Source organism: Octopus bimaculoides, chromosome 6, assembly GCF_046866305.1.
Source record: "Octopus bimaculoides isolate indiv1 chromosome 6, ASM4686630v1, whole genome shotgun sequence".
NCBI classification, from domain to species: Eukaryota; Metazoa; Mollusca; class Cephalopoda; order Octopoda; family Octopodidae; genus Octopus; species Octopus bimaculoides.
This window is the reverse complement of record NC_142933.1, coordinates 66392387-66415018: the sequence shown is the minus strand read 5'-3', so window position 1 is coordinate 66415018 and position 22632 is coordinate 66392387. Positions and strand designations below refer to the sequence as shown.

At 35.8% G+C, this 22632-nt stretch overlaps 1 protein-coding gene across 2 annotated transcripts in view; it reads right to left on the bottom strand.

Moving 5' to 3' along the window:
* Window positions 1-11666: 11666 nt before the first annotated feature.
* LOC106873754 (uncharacterized) overlaps window positions 11667-22632 on the bottom strand; it is an 18715-nt gene continuing 7749 nt past the window's right edge. The window contains exons 2-6 of one of the 2 annotated variants that reach the window (XM_014921252.3): window positions 22563-22618; window positions 19800-20909; window positions 15442-16702; window positions 13312-13379; window positions 11667-11969 (exon numbers count right to left, since the gene is read on the bottom strand). In XM_014921252.3, coding sequence (XP_014776738.1) covers window positions 11886-11969; window positions 13312-13379; window positions 15442-16702; window positions 19800-20879 — 2493 coding nt within the window. In that variant the 5' untranslated portion in view covers window positions 20880-20909; window positions 22563-22618 and the 3' untranslated portion in view covers window positions 11667-11885. The remainder of the gene's footprint in view (window positions 11970-13311; window positions 13380-15441; window positions 16703-19799; window positions 20910-22562; window positions 22619-22632) is intronic. The other variant, XM_014921254.3, reaches the window with a different exon arrangement.

Here is a 22632-nt window from a genome sequence, read left to right as displayed (position 1 = left end):
CTCAACATAAGTTCAGTTATATATTCTTTTAGAATATTACTTATAAAAGTTATATATATATATATATATATATATATATATATATATATATATATGTATATATATAAGTGTTAGGTATATATACGTGTTAAATCTAGACACTTAATAATTGAACTCAAATACTAGTAATTCACAATACTTTCATAATTACATTAAATTAAATTTAAAATAAATATATTAAATCTAAACACTTAAGAATTTGAACCTAGATTCTACTATATTACTTTTATAAGTAATAATAACATTCATATTAAATTAATTTTAGATTTGAAATAGAATCTTCTGACAAATAAAAGAAACTTCTATATATACTTATCTCAATTCTAACCAAATTTTTTAATAATGAAATATATGCAGTGGATGGTTGGATGTGTTCTTCTAATTATTCTCTGTTATTAGTAAGTTTTGATTTTCAAAATCTGTAATTTGTTTTGGAGATTTGTGTTCATTGTTGGAAAAAACTGTTATTTGCTTTTTTGAAAAGCAACTTGTTGGAATTCCCCACCTATGGGGGAATTATTGTTATTATTATTGCGGCTTTTAAACCAACTTGGGAAAAAAAATGGAAAACCTTTTGAATTCACCAAGTGAATTCCCACTTGAAGCATTTACTAGTATTTTCGATGATGAAATTTCACCGACAGTTTCAACGGTGGTATCACAAAAAAAGTTTGCAGAGGTAGCAGGAAGAAAGAGCATAGAAATAAACACGGATAGTAGTAACCTGCAAAAGTACATGACATTAATTAAAAAGGAGGGGTCGGAGATTCAAGTTGCCACCCCAAAAGATGAAACTGAATCAGTAGAAAAAAAAAGGATAATTTATAAAACATACAGCAAGGAAAAATAAAAGATTTTTAAAATGGAAGAAAAAATAATAGAGAAATGTCTTTAAAAAATATGGCCTGAAATTACCTATATCAACCGAGCAAAGAGATTCGGAACAATAGAGGTATGGTTCAGGTCGGAAGAGGCAGCGAGAAAATACTCTTCGGAGACACTCAGAACAGGGGAGGTGGTTCTTCTTCCCTTATATATGGGAAGAAGAACATCAAAAATAACTGTAAACAATATCCCACCGGAAGTGGATGCAGCGTGTTTGGTTGCAGAAATCACGAAGGGCCTGGAGGAAAAAATAACAATACACCAGGCCTCGGTGGAAAAAGAAGAACATTGGAAGGGTCAATGCTTGACCATGATAATTCAAGCAGAAGCAGCTATGTGAGAAGAGATCGGAGAAACTATTAATTTAGGTGGAATAGAGAAATTAATAGTTTTTGTCGAAGGAAGGAAGCCTAGGTGCTTCAACTGCGGTCTAAAAGGCCATATCAGGTCGGAATGTAAGACCAAAGAGCAAGAAGAAGCGGTGGCTGAATCAAATGAAGAGGCAACTGTAACAACACAAGAACCAGAGACAACACTAAGGTCAACAGAAGAGAGTGAAGAGAAAGATGGAGAGGAGGGGTGGTCGTCTGTACTAAAAAAAAAAGGAAAAAACACAGCCCGCCCCCACCAAACTAAATCTAAAAAAGAAGAATGAAAAAGAAAATGAAATTACATATATGGCTATCAAGGCCTCTAATAATAGACTTTTGAACTGTTTGGCAGCTATTGCGTCTGCCAAACGAGTAGAAAAAACAACTTCAAAAGACTTTTTCATTTATAAGATAGGCCGGAAGGATTACGGACAGATTAAGTCCGAATTCTTTCATGGATTTTTCTCCATACATTTACGAGGTCCTACGTCCAAATATGGGAAGACCCCGAGGAAAGGAGAAGGAAAAAGAAGAAGAATCGCCGAACCAGTGATGCGAGGTAAGTGATGGAGTCAGTTCATGTAGGTTGTTTAATTGTGCGTAGCCTGGTGACAGGCTGGAAGCAAGGTCGCTTCCTTAATGACATCAGGTTGCGTGATTTGGATGTTGTTGTTGCTAGAGACCCGGTTGAGAGGGCCAAGAGTTCTGCTCCCCCTGTTGAATGGCTACGAGAGTTTTTTTCTCTCCAGGCTGTCCTTCTAGGGGGAGTGGGGTGTTGGTCCTATTAAAAAGAAACCAGGTTTCTGAGAAAAAGTTAATTTTTTCAGATCCAGAAGGTAGGCTGGTCGTCATGGACTTGACGCTCAGCCATGGTAAAGTTTTCAGACTGGTTGCAATTTATACACCCCACCCATCAGGGCAAAGTGAATTTTTTTCGGGATCTAGAGAAGTTTCTCAGTACATCACATTCTTTAGTTGTGCTAGGAGACTTCAACACAATTTGTGAGGCACGCGTAGATTATGTTGGCTCAAATACTACTAGAAAAGGTAATTCTTGCTTCCTGGATTTGCTAAGCCGGTTTGAGCTGGCAGACCTTTATAGGTTGGAATTTCCAAACACTCCAATGTGGACTTGGTCAAATAGCGACGGATCTTCCAGGTCATACATCGATAGAGTGTTAATTAGAAAAGTAAATAGAAATATAGCTAAGTGTCTACAGTTTTACCCAGTCAGCTACAGTGATCATAAAATGATCACTTGTAGGCTCGACATAGATAAGCGATATACTAGAGGCTCCGGCAATTGAGGAGTACAGAGATCGGATTAGTTTGTTGATTCAGAGGGCATTAACCGGCGCCATTATTAATAATAAATGGTGGTATGCTCTCAAACGAGCCATTAAATTTGAGTCTGTTAGATATAGCATAAGTCTAGAGGCTAGAGAGCGTAGGAGGGAATCAGTTTTAGTTAAGGAATTAGAGGAAGCAATGAGAACTGGCTCTGCGACTCAGGTGACGGCCAAGAGACTGGCATTAAACCAGCACCTCGAAGCCAAACACATGTGTTGCATTGTCAGGGCTAGACTTCGTGCTATGGGTTGTGAGGGAATCAAGGCCGCAGGATGGGCCCCGAGTGGTGGAAGCCCAACGTGGTAATGATGCTACAATTCGATCTTTGACGAACCAACAAGCTCGCAATCCAGTTCATTTTCCTGGGTTTTTGAACCGTAGATGGCTCCGCAATCCAAGGGTTGCACGAAACATATGGGGACATTGTGGACAAGGGATAGAAGGGGTTGGTTTGGGAAGGAGAAGACGCTGCTCTCTCTCTCCTGTCTCTTGAGTTCAGCTCTTGCAACTCAGGCTTTCTTGAAGTCCGCTGAACCCGTTTTGATGGTGTGTCTCCAGAGGGGTCTGTTTGCCGAGATATCCTCCCAGTGTGCAGGGTTGATGTTGGTGCTTTTCAAGGTTGATTTGAGTTGGTCCTTGTAGCGCCTCAAGGGGGCTCCACGAGGACATTTTCCTTCAGACAGTTCACCGTAGAGACAGAACTTGGGAAGGCGGTGTTCATTCATCCGACGGACGTGACCTGACCATCGGAGACGATATTCAATGATCAAGGCTTCAATGCTCAGGAGACCTGATCTTTCAAGCACAGAGTTATTGGTGATGTGATCTTTCCAGTTGATGTTCAGGATAGAACGAAGTTTGGATTGATGGAAGCGCTCTAGTTTTTTCATGTCCTTATGGTCAGATCACTGAGCTTCAATACACCGATAACACAGCCCCAGCTTCAACTGCAGAGGACCTCCAAACCTCAACAAACAACTTCAGCAGAGCTTATCAAACCTTCGGCCTGAAAGTGAACATTGCCAAAACCAAAGTGCTCGCTCAACCAGCTCCTCGTACCAACCTTGACAGCCCCAACATCACCATCAACAACCAATCAATTGAGGTCGTTGGGGATTTCTGCTATCTTGGAAGTTTTCTGTCATCCACTGCAGGATGTGGTAAGGATATCGAACATCGCATCCAATCAGGTCATGACTCTTTTGGTCGTCTCAAAGCCAGGGTCTTTTGCAACAAGGATCTGACATTCAAAACGAAGCTCATGATCTATCGGGCTGTTGTCGTATCAACTCTGCTGTACGGATGCGAATAGTTATAGTAAAGCAACAAGAAACTACTGACCTTATGAATGATAAAGAAAATCAGATTCCAACACCACCTGTCGTCCCGTTTAACAAAGCTATCAATATGGCTTGTGACTTTTCATGACGTGGTATGAAACACAAAGTCAATGCTGTTAAGTTGAAGAAGCTTCATCACATGTTATTGCTGACATAAATGAACCAACACAAGCACCTCAAGCAATAGCGTCTGGATATGCTTTTCACAAAATAATGATTATGCACCGACCCAATGGACCTTATTTAAATATACTCAGCATATTCCTACAAACTCCTAGTGCACCTACTTAAATTATTTTTTCTGAAATTACACAATGCTTCCTTGAATTTTCAGCTCCATATCTTTATTTAAAGAACTCCTGACTTAATTAGTATCATATGAAATTTCTAACAATATCCAGTGTTTGTATATATTTAATGTTGATTGAATGAAATAAAAAAAAAAAATTAATACACATAAACATGTTTCCTGTCAGTAATTGATTTATTTTCAGATCAATTATCTGAACAAAATATTCCTTGCTTGTCTGGTTTGGATAACTAAATTTTTACTGTATCTTCTAAGGTGATTAAACTTTCAGAGCATGCTTCTGAAAGTTTGGTACCAAAATAAAGATCATGGACACTATGATTCCATTTCTCCTATTTTCTATGGATGCAGTGCATAACAATATGAATTACATAGGCAGACGTTTTTGTTCTGGAAAAATTTTTTTTTTTTTTAATGTAAATGATACACTGATGCAATATAGACAGCTATTTAATAGCATAAATTATTTTATTTTTAGCAGATGCTCTTCCAGGATGTCATCAAATCATTTTATTTAATCCACGATGCAGTAAATTATGCAGAAGAAAGTTACTCACCTAACAATGAAAATTACATTGATATGGTTGAAATCCCTCCACCAATATGTGAACTTTAGATGATGAGAATAGAGGTCTGAACATCATGTTGTATCATGAACTGTTGAACATCAGTATAACAATGAAGAACTAAGTCAAGCAAAAAGCTTTCCTCCAATTTGTCTTGGTAATTTCTCAAAATTAGCAACGTGGAAGATGAATGAAATCACTAAAATTTGAATTGTTTAATAAAAGCACTTTTCTTTAATGATATAAATGAAATTAACAGAATATTTGTTACTTATTCTATACAAAAAAAATGTTACATAGTTTTAGTCTATCAAAACAATCTAAAAACTTCTTGGGAATCTTAATTGTCTTTTGGGGTTTTTTTAGGGTACCATACACTACCAAAGTAAACAGTACTGTTGTAGTGTAGATTAAGACCTTGAAAGTGTAGCAAGACCTAGAATCAAAACTTTAGTTTCAGTTACTAGTATAAGACCACACTCAGGTCAGGTGATGTGTCCTGGTCATTAACCAAATGGCCAGCAGAAATATCATGCCATATAGTAGGACATTCTACAAGGTTTTAAACGTTCCTGTGCTTTTGTAGTTATAAAAGCAACAACCCACCAGGATCAATTGGAAAGCAGCCCTTCAAAGCAAAAGCATCTAACCTTTACAATGTCAAACTTTCTTTTGCTTAAATTCAGCCTGGTCAACATCAGTAATGCATAAAGGCTGTTTATTTTCCAAATTCACACTATCAAAACAAATTTTTTTCAGCGCTTTCTGGGCATGGTTGCAGTAACAATTGGTATTTAACTTTTGTGTGTGGAAGTAAAAATTATTTTTGCTACAAGATGCTGACACCACCTGCTTTAGCTCTGTCCACAAGGGATAATGGAAGCCCATATATGGCAGGCTGCATTGTCCTATTCCATACCTTTCTGGACCAGAGATGCATTGGTGTGGTTCACCCAGTTGGCAGCCTATCTCAGAGTGAAGTTGATCCTGAACTCCAAGCTCGCTATAACAGCCAGTATTGTATCTTTTCATTTTCATGATTTCAACTAATTTCTGTTTCATTGGCAACTTCATCTGTCCCATTTGTCTCTTCTGAAAATACCAATAGTTTAACCATTCAAGCTGCCTTGTCTGTCATTTCACCTTCATATATTCGAGATACTTCAATTTAGTTTTCTCAGCTCAAAGCAAATTTCATAGGATATAAAACTTTTTCAGATAATGCTAATTTCACCTTTAAGTCAGTATGAAGTCAAAGATTTGATTACTAGCCATTTCAAATTCACATCTTATCAAAGTATGAAAGCAGAAATTTCGTGACAAACTTACATCCAAACAGAAGCACAGAAGCAGTTTCACCAACTCCTTCCCAACTGTTTAGGAGAGAATTAATGGAGGAAAACTCAGTTGAAGAGAATGTCATGACAACTCTTTCTCACACCTCCCTTCAAATGTGCAAGCCATTTTAATGCCTATAAGAGAACATTGTTCAACTACCCAATTGGTCAACTTGGCAGATAATATTATGCATATTTCCTCTCCAGAACTTTATTCTCCCATTGTCATTTCTTCTTTTTCCTCTGAGTTGGCATTATTTCATGAAACAACTGAAGATACAATTCAGGCTTTAACAGATAAGCTCAAACAGATGCAATTCTCCAGATATTCTACACGCTTGAATTCTCATGACCAAAGCATTCCTAGAAAGCATTCTTTCAGCCCTCATATAAGGCCTACACTGTCTTGTTAGTATTATAATCATTTTGGTATAAATATACACAAGTGTACTCAATTGTGTTGTTTTAAGTCGTCTACTCAATCACAGGAAAATAGTGTTGCCAGGGATTAAGTGCGACTACATCTCTGGGCAGTCTTTTGATACATTGCGAAGACCCAAATTTAATAAATGCAGACATTGACAGCATGATGTTCTTGAATTCAAAGTAAATAAAATATGGAAAGCAGTACTACAATCAACAAAGAAGGATGCAAGAATCAAAGAACTTTTACCTTTAATTTTTATTGCCAGACATGATTGCGTTGGCCAATTACAACAAATGATGATAATATATTTGCTGACTGGGAGGAGAGAAAGCCATATTGTGTCCAGAGAAAGCTACCTATGAGACATCATGTATGAGTGGTCAAAACTGATCCGACTTCCCAAAGTTGTCTGTGCAAATGTCCAAGGCCATTTGGTAAGTTAGGCATCAAACAGCTTTTATAGGGTGCAAAGGGAGTAAAATTTTATAACATCTGAGAAGTCATATCATGCAACAGCTTCACACTGATTGGTCAATTTATAGACCAATCACATGGAACTGCAGTAGCTTGCAGTTGGGGTTTGGATCTTTATAATGAGTTAAATATAACAGGAAATGCAAGTAATGGTTCCTATAATAATAGTTGTATAGCAAATAACTCACAGATTCTATCTTCAAGAGGGCATGTTCCTGATTGAGATATTATTAATTACTCACTTATAAGGAATAGCAACCTGCTGGTATAGAGGATAATTACTCATTGAGTGGAAAGCTAACAAAACAGAATAGCATTAACCAAATAACTCTGGAGGTAATCTGTCACATAATGGTAAAACATGTGATGTACCTGAAGCCAAAAGGAATAAATATAAACTGATAGTATACATACAGGTAGACGTGTTAAAAATAGTAAAATTAACACAAGGGCTACAAGTAAGATAATGCTGAATAAACACATGCTTAATGAAAACATGTTGATGTGGACTCTTGTAAGACATTGTAACCTTGAAAATACAAATGGCTCTAATCTGTTTTGACACTGTACAAAAAGATATAACAGAAAGAGAAATATTACTTAGTATAATCCACTTTTATATATGAAATGAAAACACTAAATACCAAATATTTTCTTAGAGATACTTGAATGGAATTTTCTTCTACAATGTACATAGCATCAGATATTTAACAAGTACATGGTAAAACTATCATGCTCAATCACCAGTCTAGCAGCTTCAAATAGAGAAAGTAATGGCATACAATCTAGCATTAAATTAGGAATTAGCAAAACAAATAATACAGCAATAACAAAGGATTTGTACACAACCAAAACATCTAACAGATTTTACCTACTCTAGTCGATAAACATCAACATTTGTGGATATATAGTTAAACAGCCCTGATGCTTTGAATTTCAGCAAGGCTGTTTTTAATACCAGCCTTAAGGAACTAGGTAATTCAGGTAAAAGAAAAATCTGAAAGGACGAAGACCAGATATCGACCTGTGTTGGAAATCAGATGCCTGAATCATCTTGTTTGAGTTAACAGTCCTTTATGAAAGTTGACTAGAGGAACAACACTAATTCAAGATGAGAAAGTACAAATGACCTGAGGAAAGAACTAACAAAAGAGGAGTACTGCTGCACAGTAAAGGCAGTGGGAGTTGGTGCACAGGTGTTTGTTGTAGCATTCATGTGCTAATAATTAGGTTAGCTCAGAACCAAAGGTTGCAAAAGAATAGGGACATGGAAATGCCTATCACAGATAGCTGAGAAGAGCTCAATGTGGTTTGGGGCAAAAAGTAATGGCAGATGGAATTAGAAAAAATCCAGCCACTAAACATAGGAAGAAGGAAACGCAGTCTGAAACGGTCCATGTTCAAGCAATAGTCTGTGTGGCCAAGCAGTAAGCTCATGCAAAGGTTGAGTTCAATCTCACAATGAAGGTTGCATTTAAATAACAGCAAGAGGACACCTAAGAATCACTACCAAGGTGGGCCTGGTTGCCTTAGAGTGCTAAGAATTAATATGCTGAGACATTTGTTTCACAGGGGTTCTTCCTCTGAAGATTTCTCCTGCTATTTGCTTGCACTGTAGTGAGTTTCCACTCACAATTGTAAGTAGTCAGTTGTTTGTATACATATATCCTCTGGTTTATCTATATGTATGGTGTGTGTATAAGTGTGAACATGTATGTGTATAAACTTAAGTCGCAATAAACATATTCAATTAATCCGGTAGTATTCATAAGGAAAGCCCCTTAATGTTTCATGAAGTTATGTCGAGGGATTATTGTTTAACATGGATTTCTTCTAACCAGATGAGCTAGCTTAAAATCTGTATTAAAGATTGTTTATATTAATGCAGACATACAAGTAATTTACTTATAAAATATAAAATAAATTATCTATGCATGTTTTAAGTTCTCGTTTATAACTTCATTATTATATATATATATATATATATATATATATATCATCATCATCTTCGCTGTTTAACGTCCGCTTTCCATGCTAGCATGGGTTGGACGATTTGACTGACTGGTGGACCAGGAGGTGACACCAGGCTCCAATCTGATTTGGCAGAGTTTCTACAGCTGGATGCCCTTCCTAACGCCAACCATATATATATATATATATATATATATACACATACACACACACTTATATTTTATGCATGTTATTCATCATTATCATCATCCTTTCACATCTATTTTCCATGCTGGCATGGATTGGACAGTTTGACTGGAGTTGGTAAGCAGGAGAGCTGCATCAGGCTCCAGTCTGATTTGATTTAGTTTCTATGGCTGGTAGCCTTTCCTAATGCAACCACTTTATAGTGTGTGCTGGGTGCTTTTAATGTGCCACCAGCACAAGCATGTTATCATTGGTAAGAATTTATCATATACTTGTCTGTTTGAGGCCACTGCATCCTTGAAAATAACTCCTCACATGGTGGTGGTGCCTTACAGTCTAACTACCTCAATTCAGTTACGACTCAAATAATCTTGAACTTCTTTCATGCTTTCTGTATTTGCAATTTGATATCTCTAAAGTGAATGTATTTTGCCATTATCAACCTGGCCTATTTATTTAGACCTAAACTTGGATATTATTGCTCTTATTAGTCTTATTTATTAAATTTTGATAATTCTGTCTGAGATGATTTTATGAACATAAGCAAACGTAACGAAAGGTTCAAAATATCAAGTTTTGCTTTTTCCCATTATCTTTTGTTTCACTCATTAGATTATGGCAATGCTGGGGCACCACCTTGAAGAATTTTTAGCCGAATGAATTGACTCCAGTACTCAGGACTTTTTTTTTAAAGCCTGGTATTTTATTGTATCAGTCTCTTTTGCTGAACCACTATGTTACAGGGACGTAAACACACCAACACCGGTTGTCAAGCGTCACTGGGGGAAAACACAAAGGCACACACATGTTTATGTATGTATACGGCAAGCTTCTTTCAGTTTCCATCTACCAAATTCACTCACAAGGCTTTGGTCAGCCCGAGACTATAGTAGAAGATATTGGCCCAAGGTGTTAGTAGTAGTACTGAATCTAAAACCATGTGGCAGGGAAGGAAGCTTCTTCTCACACACCCATGCCTGTGCCACACAGTCACCAATTGTTTTATGAGGTTCTTGACCAACAAGACACACAACCATTATAAGAATACAGGAGTTTAACATGGCATAAATATGGAGCTTTAATATTTATGCTAACGTGTATCTAAAGCACATCATAAATTGGGGGGGGGGGGTAATTTGTTTAGCTCTGTAAGTAGATAGGGTAATTGCATATTTGCATCTTTATACACTAGTTTTGAATTCACAATAAAAAAAATATATATACCCAGATACTCAAATCCCTTTAACAGACTACAAAATGAATAAAAATATTATTTCAGGTGAAGAAATATATATGCAGTTATTTTTTTTTTTATGGGAGCACAGATTTTTATCTATTATCACCACCATCACTGTCCACTTTTCTATGTCTGCATGGATCAGACAGTATTCCTTAAGGCAGATTATCTATGGTCAGATGCCCTTCCTGTCACCAAATAAGGTAATATATCAGTTGGCGTTAGGAAGGGCATCCAGCTGTAGAAACCATGCCAAATCAGACTGCAGTTTGCTACAGCCTTCCAGCTTGCTAACCCTGGTCAAACTGTCTAACCCATGCCAGCAAAGACAACAGACATTAAATGATGATGGTTCAAACTGGTTAATAAATATTTTGGTTATGAGAATTTGATGGAAATGAAAAGGTCTTTTGCACAAACATGAAGCCATGTATTTTTATGGGAGATAATGGTGAAATATAATTAATCACACTATTTGAATGAAAACTATCAACTTTTGATATAATGAAACATCAGTCAATCTTGGCAAGATTTAAATTCAGAATGTAAAATGAATACACTAAATATTGCCATACATTTTCTCTGATACCCTACCAATTCAATTGAAGATTATAATAAGAATATAAATTTCAGATTATAATAAGAATATAAATAATCTATACATAAAAATCTTTAAATGTGAGTTATGATTGGTGGAGATACAAGGAAAATATTTGTTAAGGTATATACAATGACTAACAAAACATCAAACAAATGATAAAATACATCCCACTTTAGAAAGAATATTTTCCTCAGAGAAAATCTATTTTCTATCATATTTATATATATATGTGTGTGTGTGTTATATTTATATTTCAGTAATTATATACATATATGCGTGTGTGTGTGTGTGTGTAAATACACATACCTATATTTTATGTATGTATGAATGTATGTATATACACATATATACACACAAAAATACAAATGCTTTATGTTCAGGTATGAATGAGATGTTCTTCGTGCTCAATTATTAATTACCACGCAGTTACTATTACACCTAACTGCCTATCTTTTATAGTTCCTTGTTTTTATTACGTGTGTGTGTGTGTGTACTTTTCTGCTGTTTTGATTCAAAGCAAAAGAAAGTTCTGAAAAGTAATTTGGAGGGTACAGGAAAAAAAAAAATTGTAATTTTGTCCACCAAAACTTTATACAAGATTTTTTCAGAAATCAACAATAAATTAAAAAAAAAAAAAACATACATAACCAACTTAGTGAACACTTTCATAACAGCGAAATGGAACAGAATTTTCTGTTTGCCTTATATATACATATGTATGAATGTACGTTTGTATAAGCATGTATATGTATAAACTAAAAATCCAGTTACAATACTATATAAGGCTTTGCTTATTCCTCAATACTTAGCTCAAAGTTCTCAATTTCATCAAATTCATCACTCATGCGTTCAGCCCACTTTTCCATTTCTCCATTCTGGAATAAATAAATAAAAAAAGGTTATAAATATCTATATTTTACCTACTTAGAATTATTTCCTTTTATTCAAGAAAAAAACTATTAATTCAAAGTTGCTCCCCAGTTACCTCCCTTACGAATATTGGCTATTCATTTTTTTTAAACATTGTTTATAAATGTTGATTCATAGGTGCCAATGAAGGAGCCTGTCCTTCAAAAAACAGCAACAACATTTCCCTCAAATAACACAATAAGTCTGACTATAGTCCTAGATAAACTTTTGTCTAGTTTAAAGACCCAATGTCTGTCTTTGCTTTAATTTTTTTTCTAGTCTTTAAATTACTTATCTGGAGAACAGGTTGTGCTTTTGACTTTTGCAGATTCAGAGACTGCTAAAAATAAAGAGAGGAGTGGAACTATCAACTGGAAACCACCAAGTTATCTGCAACCTGACACTTTCTACAAGAGAGAGAACTCACAAAACTGGTTAAGTCCAGCACAATTTACAGGATAAAGATGAATGAAGGGATCAGAAACTAATAAGTAGATACTATTGCATTTAAATTCAGAGACCTTCCTAAATAAACTGACAATGCTGAAATGGAGGAGGTTGTTTTGTTCAGCAGTTTCCTCTTCAGCTGTAAAATACTGAGGACAAGAGTTACTCAGAGTGGAATCAGGTAGTAAAAGAACTACCAGAAAGTTTAAAAGGAGTATATGTTTTAAATACATCATAACTAACTTTTCACTCAGCAGGGAAGACAGTTATGAATTATAGTATCCTATCATTAATTCCTTTCTACAATAGTAAATAAGAGCTATCTTATTTTGTATTGAGTATGAAAATGCGGCATATTGTCGAATGACGTTGATTGATGGGTACTGTCTTTACCTAATATAAAACAACGCGTCTTAATCGTTGAACAGCCTTGATTAACGGATTAGACAGCGAACAGAATAAAGTTTGAATAAAAGCCTTCTTTGAACTGGTTGATGACAGACACCTTATTAGATTTATTTCTAGAACGTAACAGATCAGTTTAACCCTTTAGCATTCAAACTAAACATATCCAGCCCAAATATTGTCTTATATTTAAAACAGTCACCCTACAATGTCATTCTAACAATATACAATCACATCATCAAAATTTTGAAGCTATCAGATGATGCATGATTAATTCAAGCAAGGTGACATAGAAATTTGAATGTTAATGGGTTATTCAGTGCTGACCAGGGATATGGAAACAACACAAAGTTTACAATTCTTCTACCAGGCTTAAACTCAAACCTATTAACATGTCAAACTAAAGCACATTTTTCGTACAACATACTGTCAGTAAATCTCTACACAAACGCATACCTTTTGGACAGGTTCTTTATTCTTTACTTTTGACTTGCAATTTTTCTTTTCTTGCAATACACTATTCCCTGTGAAGAAAATAAATACAGAATGAATACATCACTACCATAGTTGTAAACAATTTTAAAAACATAATTTCATGTTAAGATTAACTCTTTGACATTTAAGCCAGCTATATCCAACCAAAATATTTTATCTGTTTTATGATCAAACTGGCAAGATCTGGCCTCTCACGCCAACCCTACAATATCATTTAAAACATTAATAGTTACCTCTTTAAAATCTCAAGGCTACAACATAATGCATGATTAATACATCCTTTACATGTTGCTGGCATGGGTGGCTATTAGGTCACCAGCACTGGCCAAGTGAAATCAGTCATGGTTAATGCCAATGACCTGTAAAAGGCACCCAATACACTATGGAGTGGTTGGCATTAGGAAGCATATCCAATCATAGAAAACAAGCCAAAACAAACTAGAGACTGGAGCAGCTCTCTGCTTACCAGACCCATTCAAACTATCTAACCCATGCCAGCATGGAAAACAGACTCTAAACAATGATGATGATGAATGAGAATAAATAATAATTACTTGACAGAATAATGTGAAAGCTAAAGGGTTAATATTTAGAAACTATTACTCTTATCACTGGAACATTTGCATCAACATGAAGTTGCAACTGGTTCACTTTCTGATCCTATTCAGGTTGTTTTATTCCTGAATATGTGTACTGCACTTACACACACACACAAATAAATTTGCTCTAAAAAGTTCTATGACTCGTGTAAACATGGAAAACTGCATGTTAAATGATGAAGGTATTGGTATATGAGGTAGGGTCTGAAAATCAAACAATGCAGTTACAGCTGTGATTTTTTTCGGAGGGGGTGTGTGCTATAAGGACATAGTATATCAGATGGCATATTAATGGTGAAGTATTGGATAGAGTGCTTTTGTGGGGTTTTGTTCCAGGTGTCTGTACTCTGAATTCAAATGCTGCTTATGAAGCATTTGGCTTTTATCCTTTCAGGTTGATAAAGTTCCAATCCAGTGTGGTAGACTGAGAGCAACGGACAAGATACATTCTGGTATCTGTTCCTTCTGTTTGAGTTTAAATTCCACCTCCTATCACTGGTATCCTTGACAGAAAATGGCTCCTTCAGGGACCTGTTAACAGCAATAGGCCTACCATGCCTGATAAAAGCAACATCTCAATCACTCAAAACAAGCAGACCCTACATATAAGCAGAGTAAACACGAGGAGGGAAAAAAAAAATCCAGTCCAGTATGTCCTTTTTTTGTTAAAACTGTAGGGTATAATTCAAGACTTACAATTGACAGGTTGATTAACTACAAAGAGGTCTCTACATTTGCTTGTTTAACAGCTATAAAATGAAGGAGAGAAGTGTTAGATCATCATGCTTTTTACAGAGTGACCTATCTTCCTTCTAGCTAATTGAAAGAACTATTGCACAAGATGATTATGGTCATTTTACTGCTTGCTTTTGTCTTAATGTCATAAAAGACATTAAAATGTCTTGAAATTTTAAGGGATTTTAAAAGATTTGCTTACAACTATGTCAAGCAGAACTCTTTCTGATCAAACAGACCAGCAGGTTGACTTAAATCTAAGCAACAAAACTTGTTAGATTAAGAATTTTCTTAGAGAAAGTCTATTGTATTAAACACTCAGTTGAATCTATCTCAATAACACTAGTTTTATTGCACTTGTTCTCCACCCATCAATATTTAAATACCTCAGATAAAAATCATCAGGTAATGATAATGTTTTACAAGACAATTTTCAACAAAAATTCAGTAACTACTATTCACTGTAAAATATTTATTTTGTAGGAATGTTGAACTCTAAGTGAAATTAATTGTTCCAATTTTGACATATCAACAGTACTTATATTGATGAAATCCAAAATCCAATAACAATATGACCTCAGTAGTGTAAGGAAAAAAAAGTAAATCATTTAACATCACTCTACAACTTTGATTTAATCCAAAATATTTACTTAAAATGCGCATTCATATAAATATACACAAGTAACACACACTTGTATACATATTACAAGAAAATTTCAGAAATATTTGCAAATCTGAAGAGAAAAACTGTCCTTACCATCAATACAATGATCTCCATTAATGCGTGATGTGAAGAGAGATTGTAAACTACTGCGACGTGAGACATGAGCATATGTGCGCATCGATGCAGGTGACTGAAATTCTTTAACAGGTGAAATACAAAAAGTGTCTGCTCCAAAATCCTTTGCAGCAGGTACATTGTCAGTAACCAAAGATGTATTTGGTGTTGAGGTGTCTGTAGTGAGAAATTTTGGCAACATGACCGCTGCAGGAGATGTCTCCGGCTTTTCAGGAACTGGTTGCTTCAAAGGTTTCAAGTAACGTTTCACACTGCCAGCATACAAGAAGTCCATGAAACCTTTCGAAGGAGTTCCCTTGTTCTCTTTTAACTTTCCACTTTGATCAGTCTTTACTTTTCTCTTTTTAGTGATAGGTACAGGATAGGTGAAAAGATCAATGTGGTTGTTAGTGTCTCCAATAGGTGGAGGATTGTTTAAAATCAATCCAGGATTATCACACTCAACAATCTGCTTTTTACTGGAACCTGATGCAGGGAATTGGGGTTTCTTAGCACCAATTTTCTTATCAGAAGCAGTGTTTTTTAAAATGGGAGGTAGACATTTTGGCAACACTGTTTGCTGCACCTTTCGAATGTCAGGAGCAGGTGGTCCCTCCATTGGTGACCGTTTCAACTGCGTATACTTTGTTGGTACAGCCACATTTAAACCAGGCCAAATAGAACCGGATTCAGCAGTAACAGTCATAGCACCCTGCCGATTTGTACTGGGGTTAATTTTTGATACAATTTTATTTTCTATGTGTTTCTTTGCCTTTACTTTCTCTATTTCCCTAAAACTGACAACCCCATTAAGTAACTGGTCTGCAGGTGTGACAGACATTTTATCAACAACAGGAACTTTGCATTCCTCAGTTTGATCCCAGTTTCCATTTACTGGAACAGCTTTATTCACAGCAATATGCTTACCAAGGTTATTTTTGCTTGGTTGTACTTTCTTAGTAGTTTTATTCACTTTTGCCTTCTTTGAGCCTGTGGGAATTTTTTTCTTTTTGTCATTGAAAACAGCTTTTATTGCTGCCATTTTCTTCACAGATAATTTTTTGTCCATTGAACTTTGGAGTCCACTGTTAGTATTTTGTCGGGAAGTAGATTTTCTACCTGAACCTTGGGATGATCCCACTTGAAATTCTTCAAAGTCATACACATTTTTACTGGAGTCCAATTCATCAGTTACAAGTAGAAGAGATTTGTCCCATTCACTTTCAGCTGAACCAGATGCCTTGAAAATAAAAGACAGACAGTTTTTGAGATACAATCTAATTCTTACAAGTTTCTTAAATCCTTTACACACGCATACAAATATGGTGCAGATGGAGAAATGATATTATCAAAGAAAAAATGGGTTTTTGTTTCAAGATTCAATACACTTAAGGAAACTTATGCAACTGCAAGTATATATTGTTCAGTTGCAGGAAAACTCTTTCAGATGTGTATGTATTGTTTTATACGGAGGAAAGGCAATGCCCATGACCCTTAGGCCTGGTCTAAATGCTTGCAACAGAGTTGACTCGGGCACCCAAGGATTGAATGGTTAAATCAAGCAATATATTAACATATTTGATGGCATAAAAGACACATGGGCATACTAAGACACACCCCACTTCGGGGTCAATAAAATAACTACCAGTTGAGCACTGGGGTCAATGTAATCGACTTACCCTCTCCCCAGAATTGCTTGCCTTCTACCAAAATTTGAAAATAATATCAACAAAAGGACTCAGAGAGCACAAACCTCCACCAATGTCTTCTCAACAATTAACCGGAGAAGACTTTTAAAATGAGAATATCTAAAATAAACTCAACTGCTCTCACAAACGAGAATACTAAAAATGAACCTGATTGCTCTCAAAAATAAGTAAAAAAAAAAAAAAAAACAGAAAAATAATCCAAAATCCTTGTTTGGTACCTGATCGATCCCAATGGTAGTCATGGAATGTGAAGGTGGGTGTGCGGGCTGTTTGTAATGCTGTGTGTGTGTCGTCTGCAGTGAGAACAGGGACAGTTTTCTCTATGAAGGCCTTTTTTAGTCTATCCATTGACATAGTGTCTTTACAACCATTAAGGTCTATAGTAAAAAATTTAGATGTGCTTGTAAAGAAAACGGAAAGGACCTGCACACAGTGCTGCTAACAGAGGTTTAACAACATTATTGCACAAAAGAATGCGAGTCCAAGAAATAAAGCTTCTTTCAAGACAGAGCTAGAAAAGCAATTGTCAAGTAGGTAAGAGGTTTTAAACAGGAGAGATATATTCAAAATTGGTAAAACAAAAAATTGTCAAGGATAAATTAAATTTATTATTGTTACTAAATATGTTAGTGTTATTTAATTTCTGAACGGTTTTGCTGTAGTTTGATTACTTTATCCATCAGTTTCTACTAAGAGACGCAAGTAAAATTAATAATAGAGAAACGAAAATAAAACTTAACGCCGCCATAACTTACATGGAAACTATGAGCATGCTTTCAAGGGAGATTAATCAGAGAAAGACTTGAAAGTCAATGTAAGATCGTAATACTTCATGTAAAGTAAATATAACAAATAATCCAGAATCCTTGTCTGGATCAATCTCAAAATCTAATCAGTTTGTGCCAGTCACAAGGCCAAACATCCTAAAAGTTTCATCTGAATCCATCCAGCAGTTCTTGAGATATCTTGTCCAAGGACAAACAAACACAACTGAAAACAATACCTCCGCCTTCACTAAGGCAGAGGTAATAATTTTATAGCAAAATACTTTTGCATTGTTTCTTTATGAAAAGAAACAGAATTGGCTCTACTACTTTATGCTTCTATAACTTAATTACCCACAAACAGATTGCTCACAACTATTAGTTCTTAAATGAGTTTCATTTGGGTTGACAACACTTCATAGCAACTTACAGGTTATACACATTCTTCCTAATACATCATTTAGCATCCACTTTTCCATGCTTACATGGGTCAGATGGAATTTGTTGAGGCAGATTTTCTATGACCAAATACTTTTCCTGTCTCCAGCCTTCATCTATTTTCAAACAAAGTAATATTTTCCCATAACTAGAAGTTTTCCACGGATGACTAGAAACGAACAACCTCACTCACATCATGATGCTCATTTATAACCATCTAGATAAGGATATACACAAACACACATATACACAACAGGCTTCCTTCATTTTGCATTTGCCATATCCACTCACAAAGTTTTGGTCAGCACAGGGCTATAGAAGATACGTTCCCATGACATCGAGGAGTGAGACTGAACCTAAAACCTCATGGCTGGGAAGCAAGCTTCTTAGCCATGCCTGCACCTATTCTTCCTACTATAGTTACAATTAAAAAATACTTTCGCCATCATCTATAAAGTGTATTTTAAATACAAGATACAATGAACTTATATATAGTTATTAATTCAGATGATGTCTTCTTTGTTGCAGTCACTGGAGTGGGGCCTTATTGGGACACTGCATTGAACAGTTCAAACAAATCTACCCTAGTATTTATTTATAAGTCTAGTACTTTTCCTATTGGTCTCATTTTGCCAAACTGCTGAGTTATGGGGATGTAAACCAACTAATACCTGTTGTCCATTGGTGAATGACAAACACATAATACACACACAAAAAACTTCCACAGTTCCTGCCTAGCAAATTTACTCACAAGTATCTTCTATGATCTGGGGCTGCAGTAAAAGACACTTGTCCAAGGTGCCACACAGTGAGAATGAACTCAAAACTAGCTGATTGTGAAATGAACTTCTTAACCACATAACCAAACGTAGAAAGAAATATAGCATCTATAAAAACATTCCATTATCTATTTAATGTATTAAATACATTATTTGGGAGATTTTCAAAGTTCACTATTTAATGTATTGCATATATAAAAGCTTATTAAAATAAGCTTTTTGATAATGTCAATAATATATTCAAAACATACATCCCCAAATGACAATGCCCAAAAGAGATAGTTTAATACATCAACAAAAGGAGTGGGGGAAAGACCCCTTTCGGTCATGAATGACCATGGAATTGCTCCTCACCAAGGTACAAGTCCGGGTAAGGCTGTTTATGCAGTCACCCATGCATACCAGCCTCCCCTCTCTCCACGCCACCAACATTATCCAAGGGAAAGGTAAAGGCTGATACAGTTTAGCACCAATAATGTCGCAACATATTTCTACAGTTGAGTGAACTGGAGCAAAGTGAGACACACAGCCCAGCCTGGGAATTAAACTCACAACCTCATGATTGTGAGCCCGACACTAACCCCTGAGCTATGTGCCTTCACACTAAGACACATGGCAACATCAAGTACACTTCATAGAATACTTACTTTTTTCGACAAGGATTTCTTTGGGGTTTTCCTTTTTGTATTCTTTGAAGTACAGTTCCCAGCAGAAGCAGTGTTCAGAGAACCACCTAGATTTGGTTTCCCTTCTTCCGCAGCATCACTGCTCTTGACTGATGAAGTAGAAGAATCAGTCTTTATGTTAGAACTGGATGATTTTAATCCACTGGCCCCTTCAGTAGACACCTCAGCAACAATTTCAGCAATTGTTAAACCAGAATTTTTTCTTTTCGATACTGTGGCTTTAGAGCTGGTTTGTATTGGAGTATTTGTTGAAATTCTGAGAGACCTTTTTTTAACAGTCATTTCAGGGGCTTTTTTTGTTGATGCAATGCCATCAGGGACTTTAGAACTGTTATTCTTTATTCTGCTAACTCTAGTTTGTTTTGAAGCCACACTTTTGCTGATAGCACAATCATCATTCACAACCGATTCTAAAACTTCAGCAACAGGAAACAATTTTTTATCTTTGGAATTGTTGCTAAGTTCATTAGGAATTTGTTCTGCTACCAGTTCACCAAATTGCTGTTTGGTACTTGAACGCCTTGAGCCAATGGGTTTTTCTGTTTGCTTCAGTTTCTTACTAAGATCCTTAGGCACAGGCTGTACTTGTGAGCGCTTCCTAGATCTGCTATAGAATGACTTGGGAGAAATTCCAGCCACAGCATCATCAGTTTCCTTCAAATCTTCATCATTTTCATTCAAAGGAATTGTCTTCTTAGCCTGAGTTACACGGCTTGGAATATTAGATGTGCTGTCACCCTTACCAACAGATTTAACAGATCTACTTGACCGTCTCTTACTGTAAAACATTTTGGGGGATAATTCAGAAGTAACTTCCTTGGGCATGTCTGTATTTAAAATGGCCATTGTAGAACTTGCTTTGGTTGTTTTGTTTTGAGTTATCTCAGAAAAATTTGACTGAATTTTGCGAACCCTACTACTACTGCGCTTTACAACTTGAGGTTTTTCTGTTTTGGGACTATCTGCATCCAGAACAATGTCAGGTGATCCCTTCAGAGTTTTCAACTTTTGTGTGACCGGTGTTTCTTTCTTCCGACCCATATCTTAAAATGATTCAGCAATAAAAGAATTCTAAAATGGAGAAGAAGAAAGATAAAATGAGAACGATATAGCAGACAGAAAATTAAAGTACATAAAAAAATTAAAAAATACATAAAAGGAAAAATTTCAACTACACCCATCAAAAATGAGAGTAGAAAAAGCCATGTGGTTGCTTGACCCACTAGAAATAGTAGCAAAATCTATTTTACAAAAAAATAAAAGATGGCTGGAATGCTTTTGATCACAAGTAATCAATCAGGGTTGACCTGGAGTTAAACAACAGCTAGAATACTTACAACAAAGTTTAAACAAGTCAAAATTTTATACTGAAATGAGAAATGACATTTACTAGTGCTATAATAAAAGGACTTGGTACATTCTATAAAGTGGTTGGTATATGGAAGAACATGTAGTCACAGAAGCACTACAGAAATTTGGTCATCAGACCTATTAAAATGTCCAACCTATGCCAGCATGGAAAGCTAATGTAACAACGATGACTACAAAAACAATGAAGGCTTTCAGAATAAAAACCAGCAGCACAAAGCACAATATAATAAACACACGTATACCACTGCCAATCTCAGTGACAGAAACATCAGGTTACACACCTCTATTGCAACACTATCATAAATGTTGTTATTGGGAGAACTCTTCAATGTACTCGACACCTGGTTTGCAAATAGTACATATTAACAAAAAACTATATCACAGATAAACTCCTTTAACATCCAACCCAACACAAGTCGCTAAGCCAACTGAAATCACATTGTTCCCCCAATTTCCCTCAGACCGCCTACCAATTTACAATACACACACATCAATGAAGAAAAAAAAAAGCCGACATTTTCAAGCTTCAAGAACAAAATCTAATGGAACAAAGTCCAAGAAACAAACTCAGGCTTTTCTGAATTTAGCAGTACCATAATCAGTAACATAAACGTTGTACTACAAAAATTACAGACCCATCTAAAATATACTGCACAAGGCAACATGAAAAAAAAAAAAAAACAATTCCAAATGGTGTGGCTTTGTGGCTGGTCTTGGGTTTAGTCTTATTGTGTTATACTCTGGGCAAGAGTCTTCTTCAAAGCCTTGTGTGTGGATTCGGTAAGAGTTTGTCATATATATGTGTTTGTGTGTGCATATGTTTTATTCCCCACCTATTGTATTGTGAGAATTGTGTTTTCAACTTTTACTTTGCAAAGGGTTTTTAAACCCAATATTTACATGCTATTATGTATCTACTTCAAGATTCACCATTCCCAAAAAGAATTAGGTTTTCTAAGTTACTAAATTCTTATGGAGTCAACTATTATATATATATATATATATATATATATATATATATATTTAAAAAAATCATCATTAGCAACACTTTCCATGCTGGCATGGGTTGGACAGTTTGACAGGGGCTGGCTAGGCAGAAGACTGCACCAGGCTTCCCTGTCTGTTTTTGCATACATACACGTATATGCATGTATGTATGGGTGCCACTTTAGCATGCAGTCTAACCTGGTTATTTACAACTCACCATCCAGTCTAACCCTAACCAAGACCAAGTCATTTCACAACATAAACTATGGATACTGTGGTAGGCTACATGCTAAAATAATAACTAAATATGCAATACAGAACCACACCAATGATTAGGAAAAATTAAGAGGACTGTTGTATTCATACCTAACTGCCTTAGGCCCATGCAAAGTACTGCAATGTCAACTGGATTCTTCAATGACCTGCAATCAAAAAT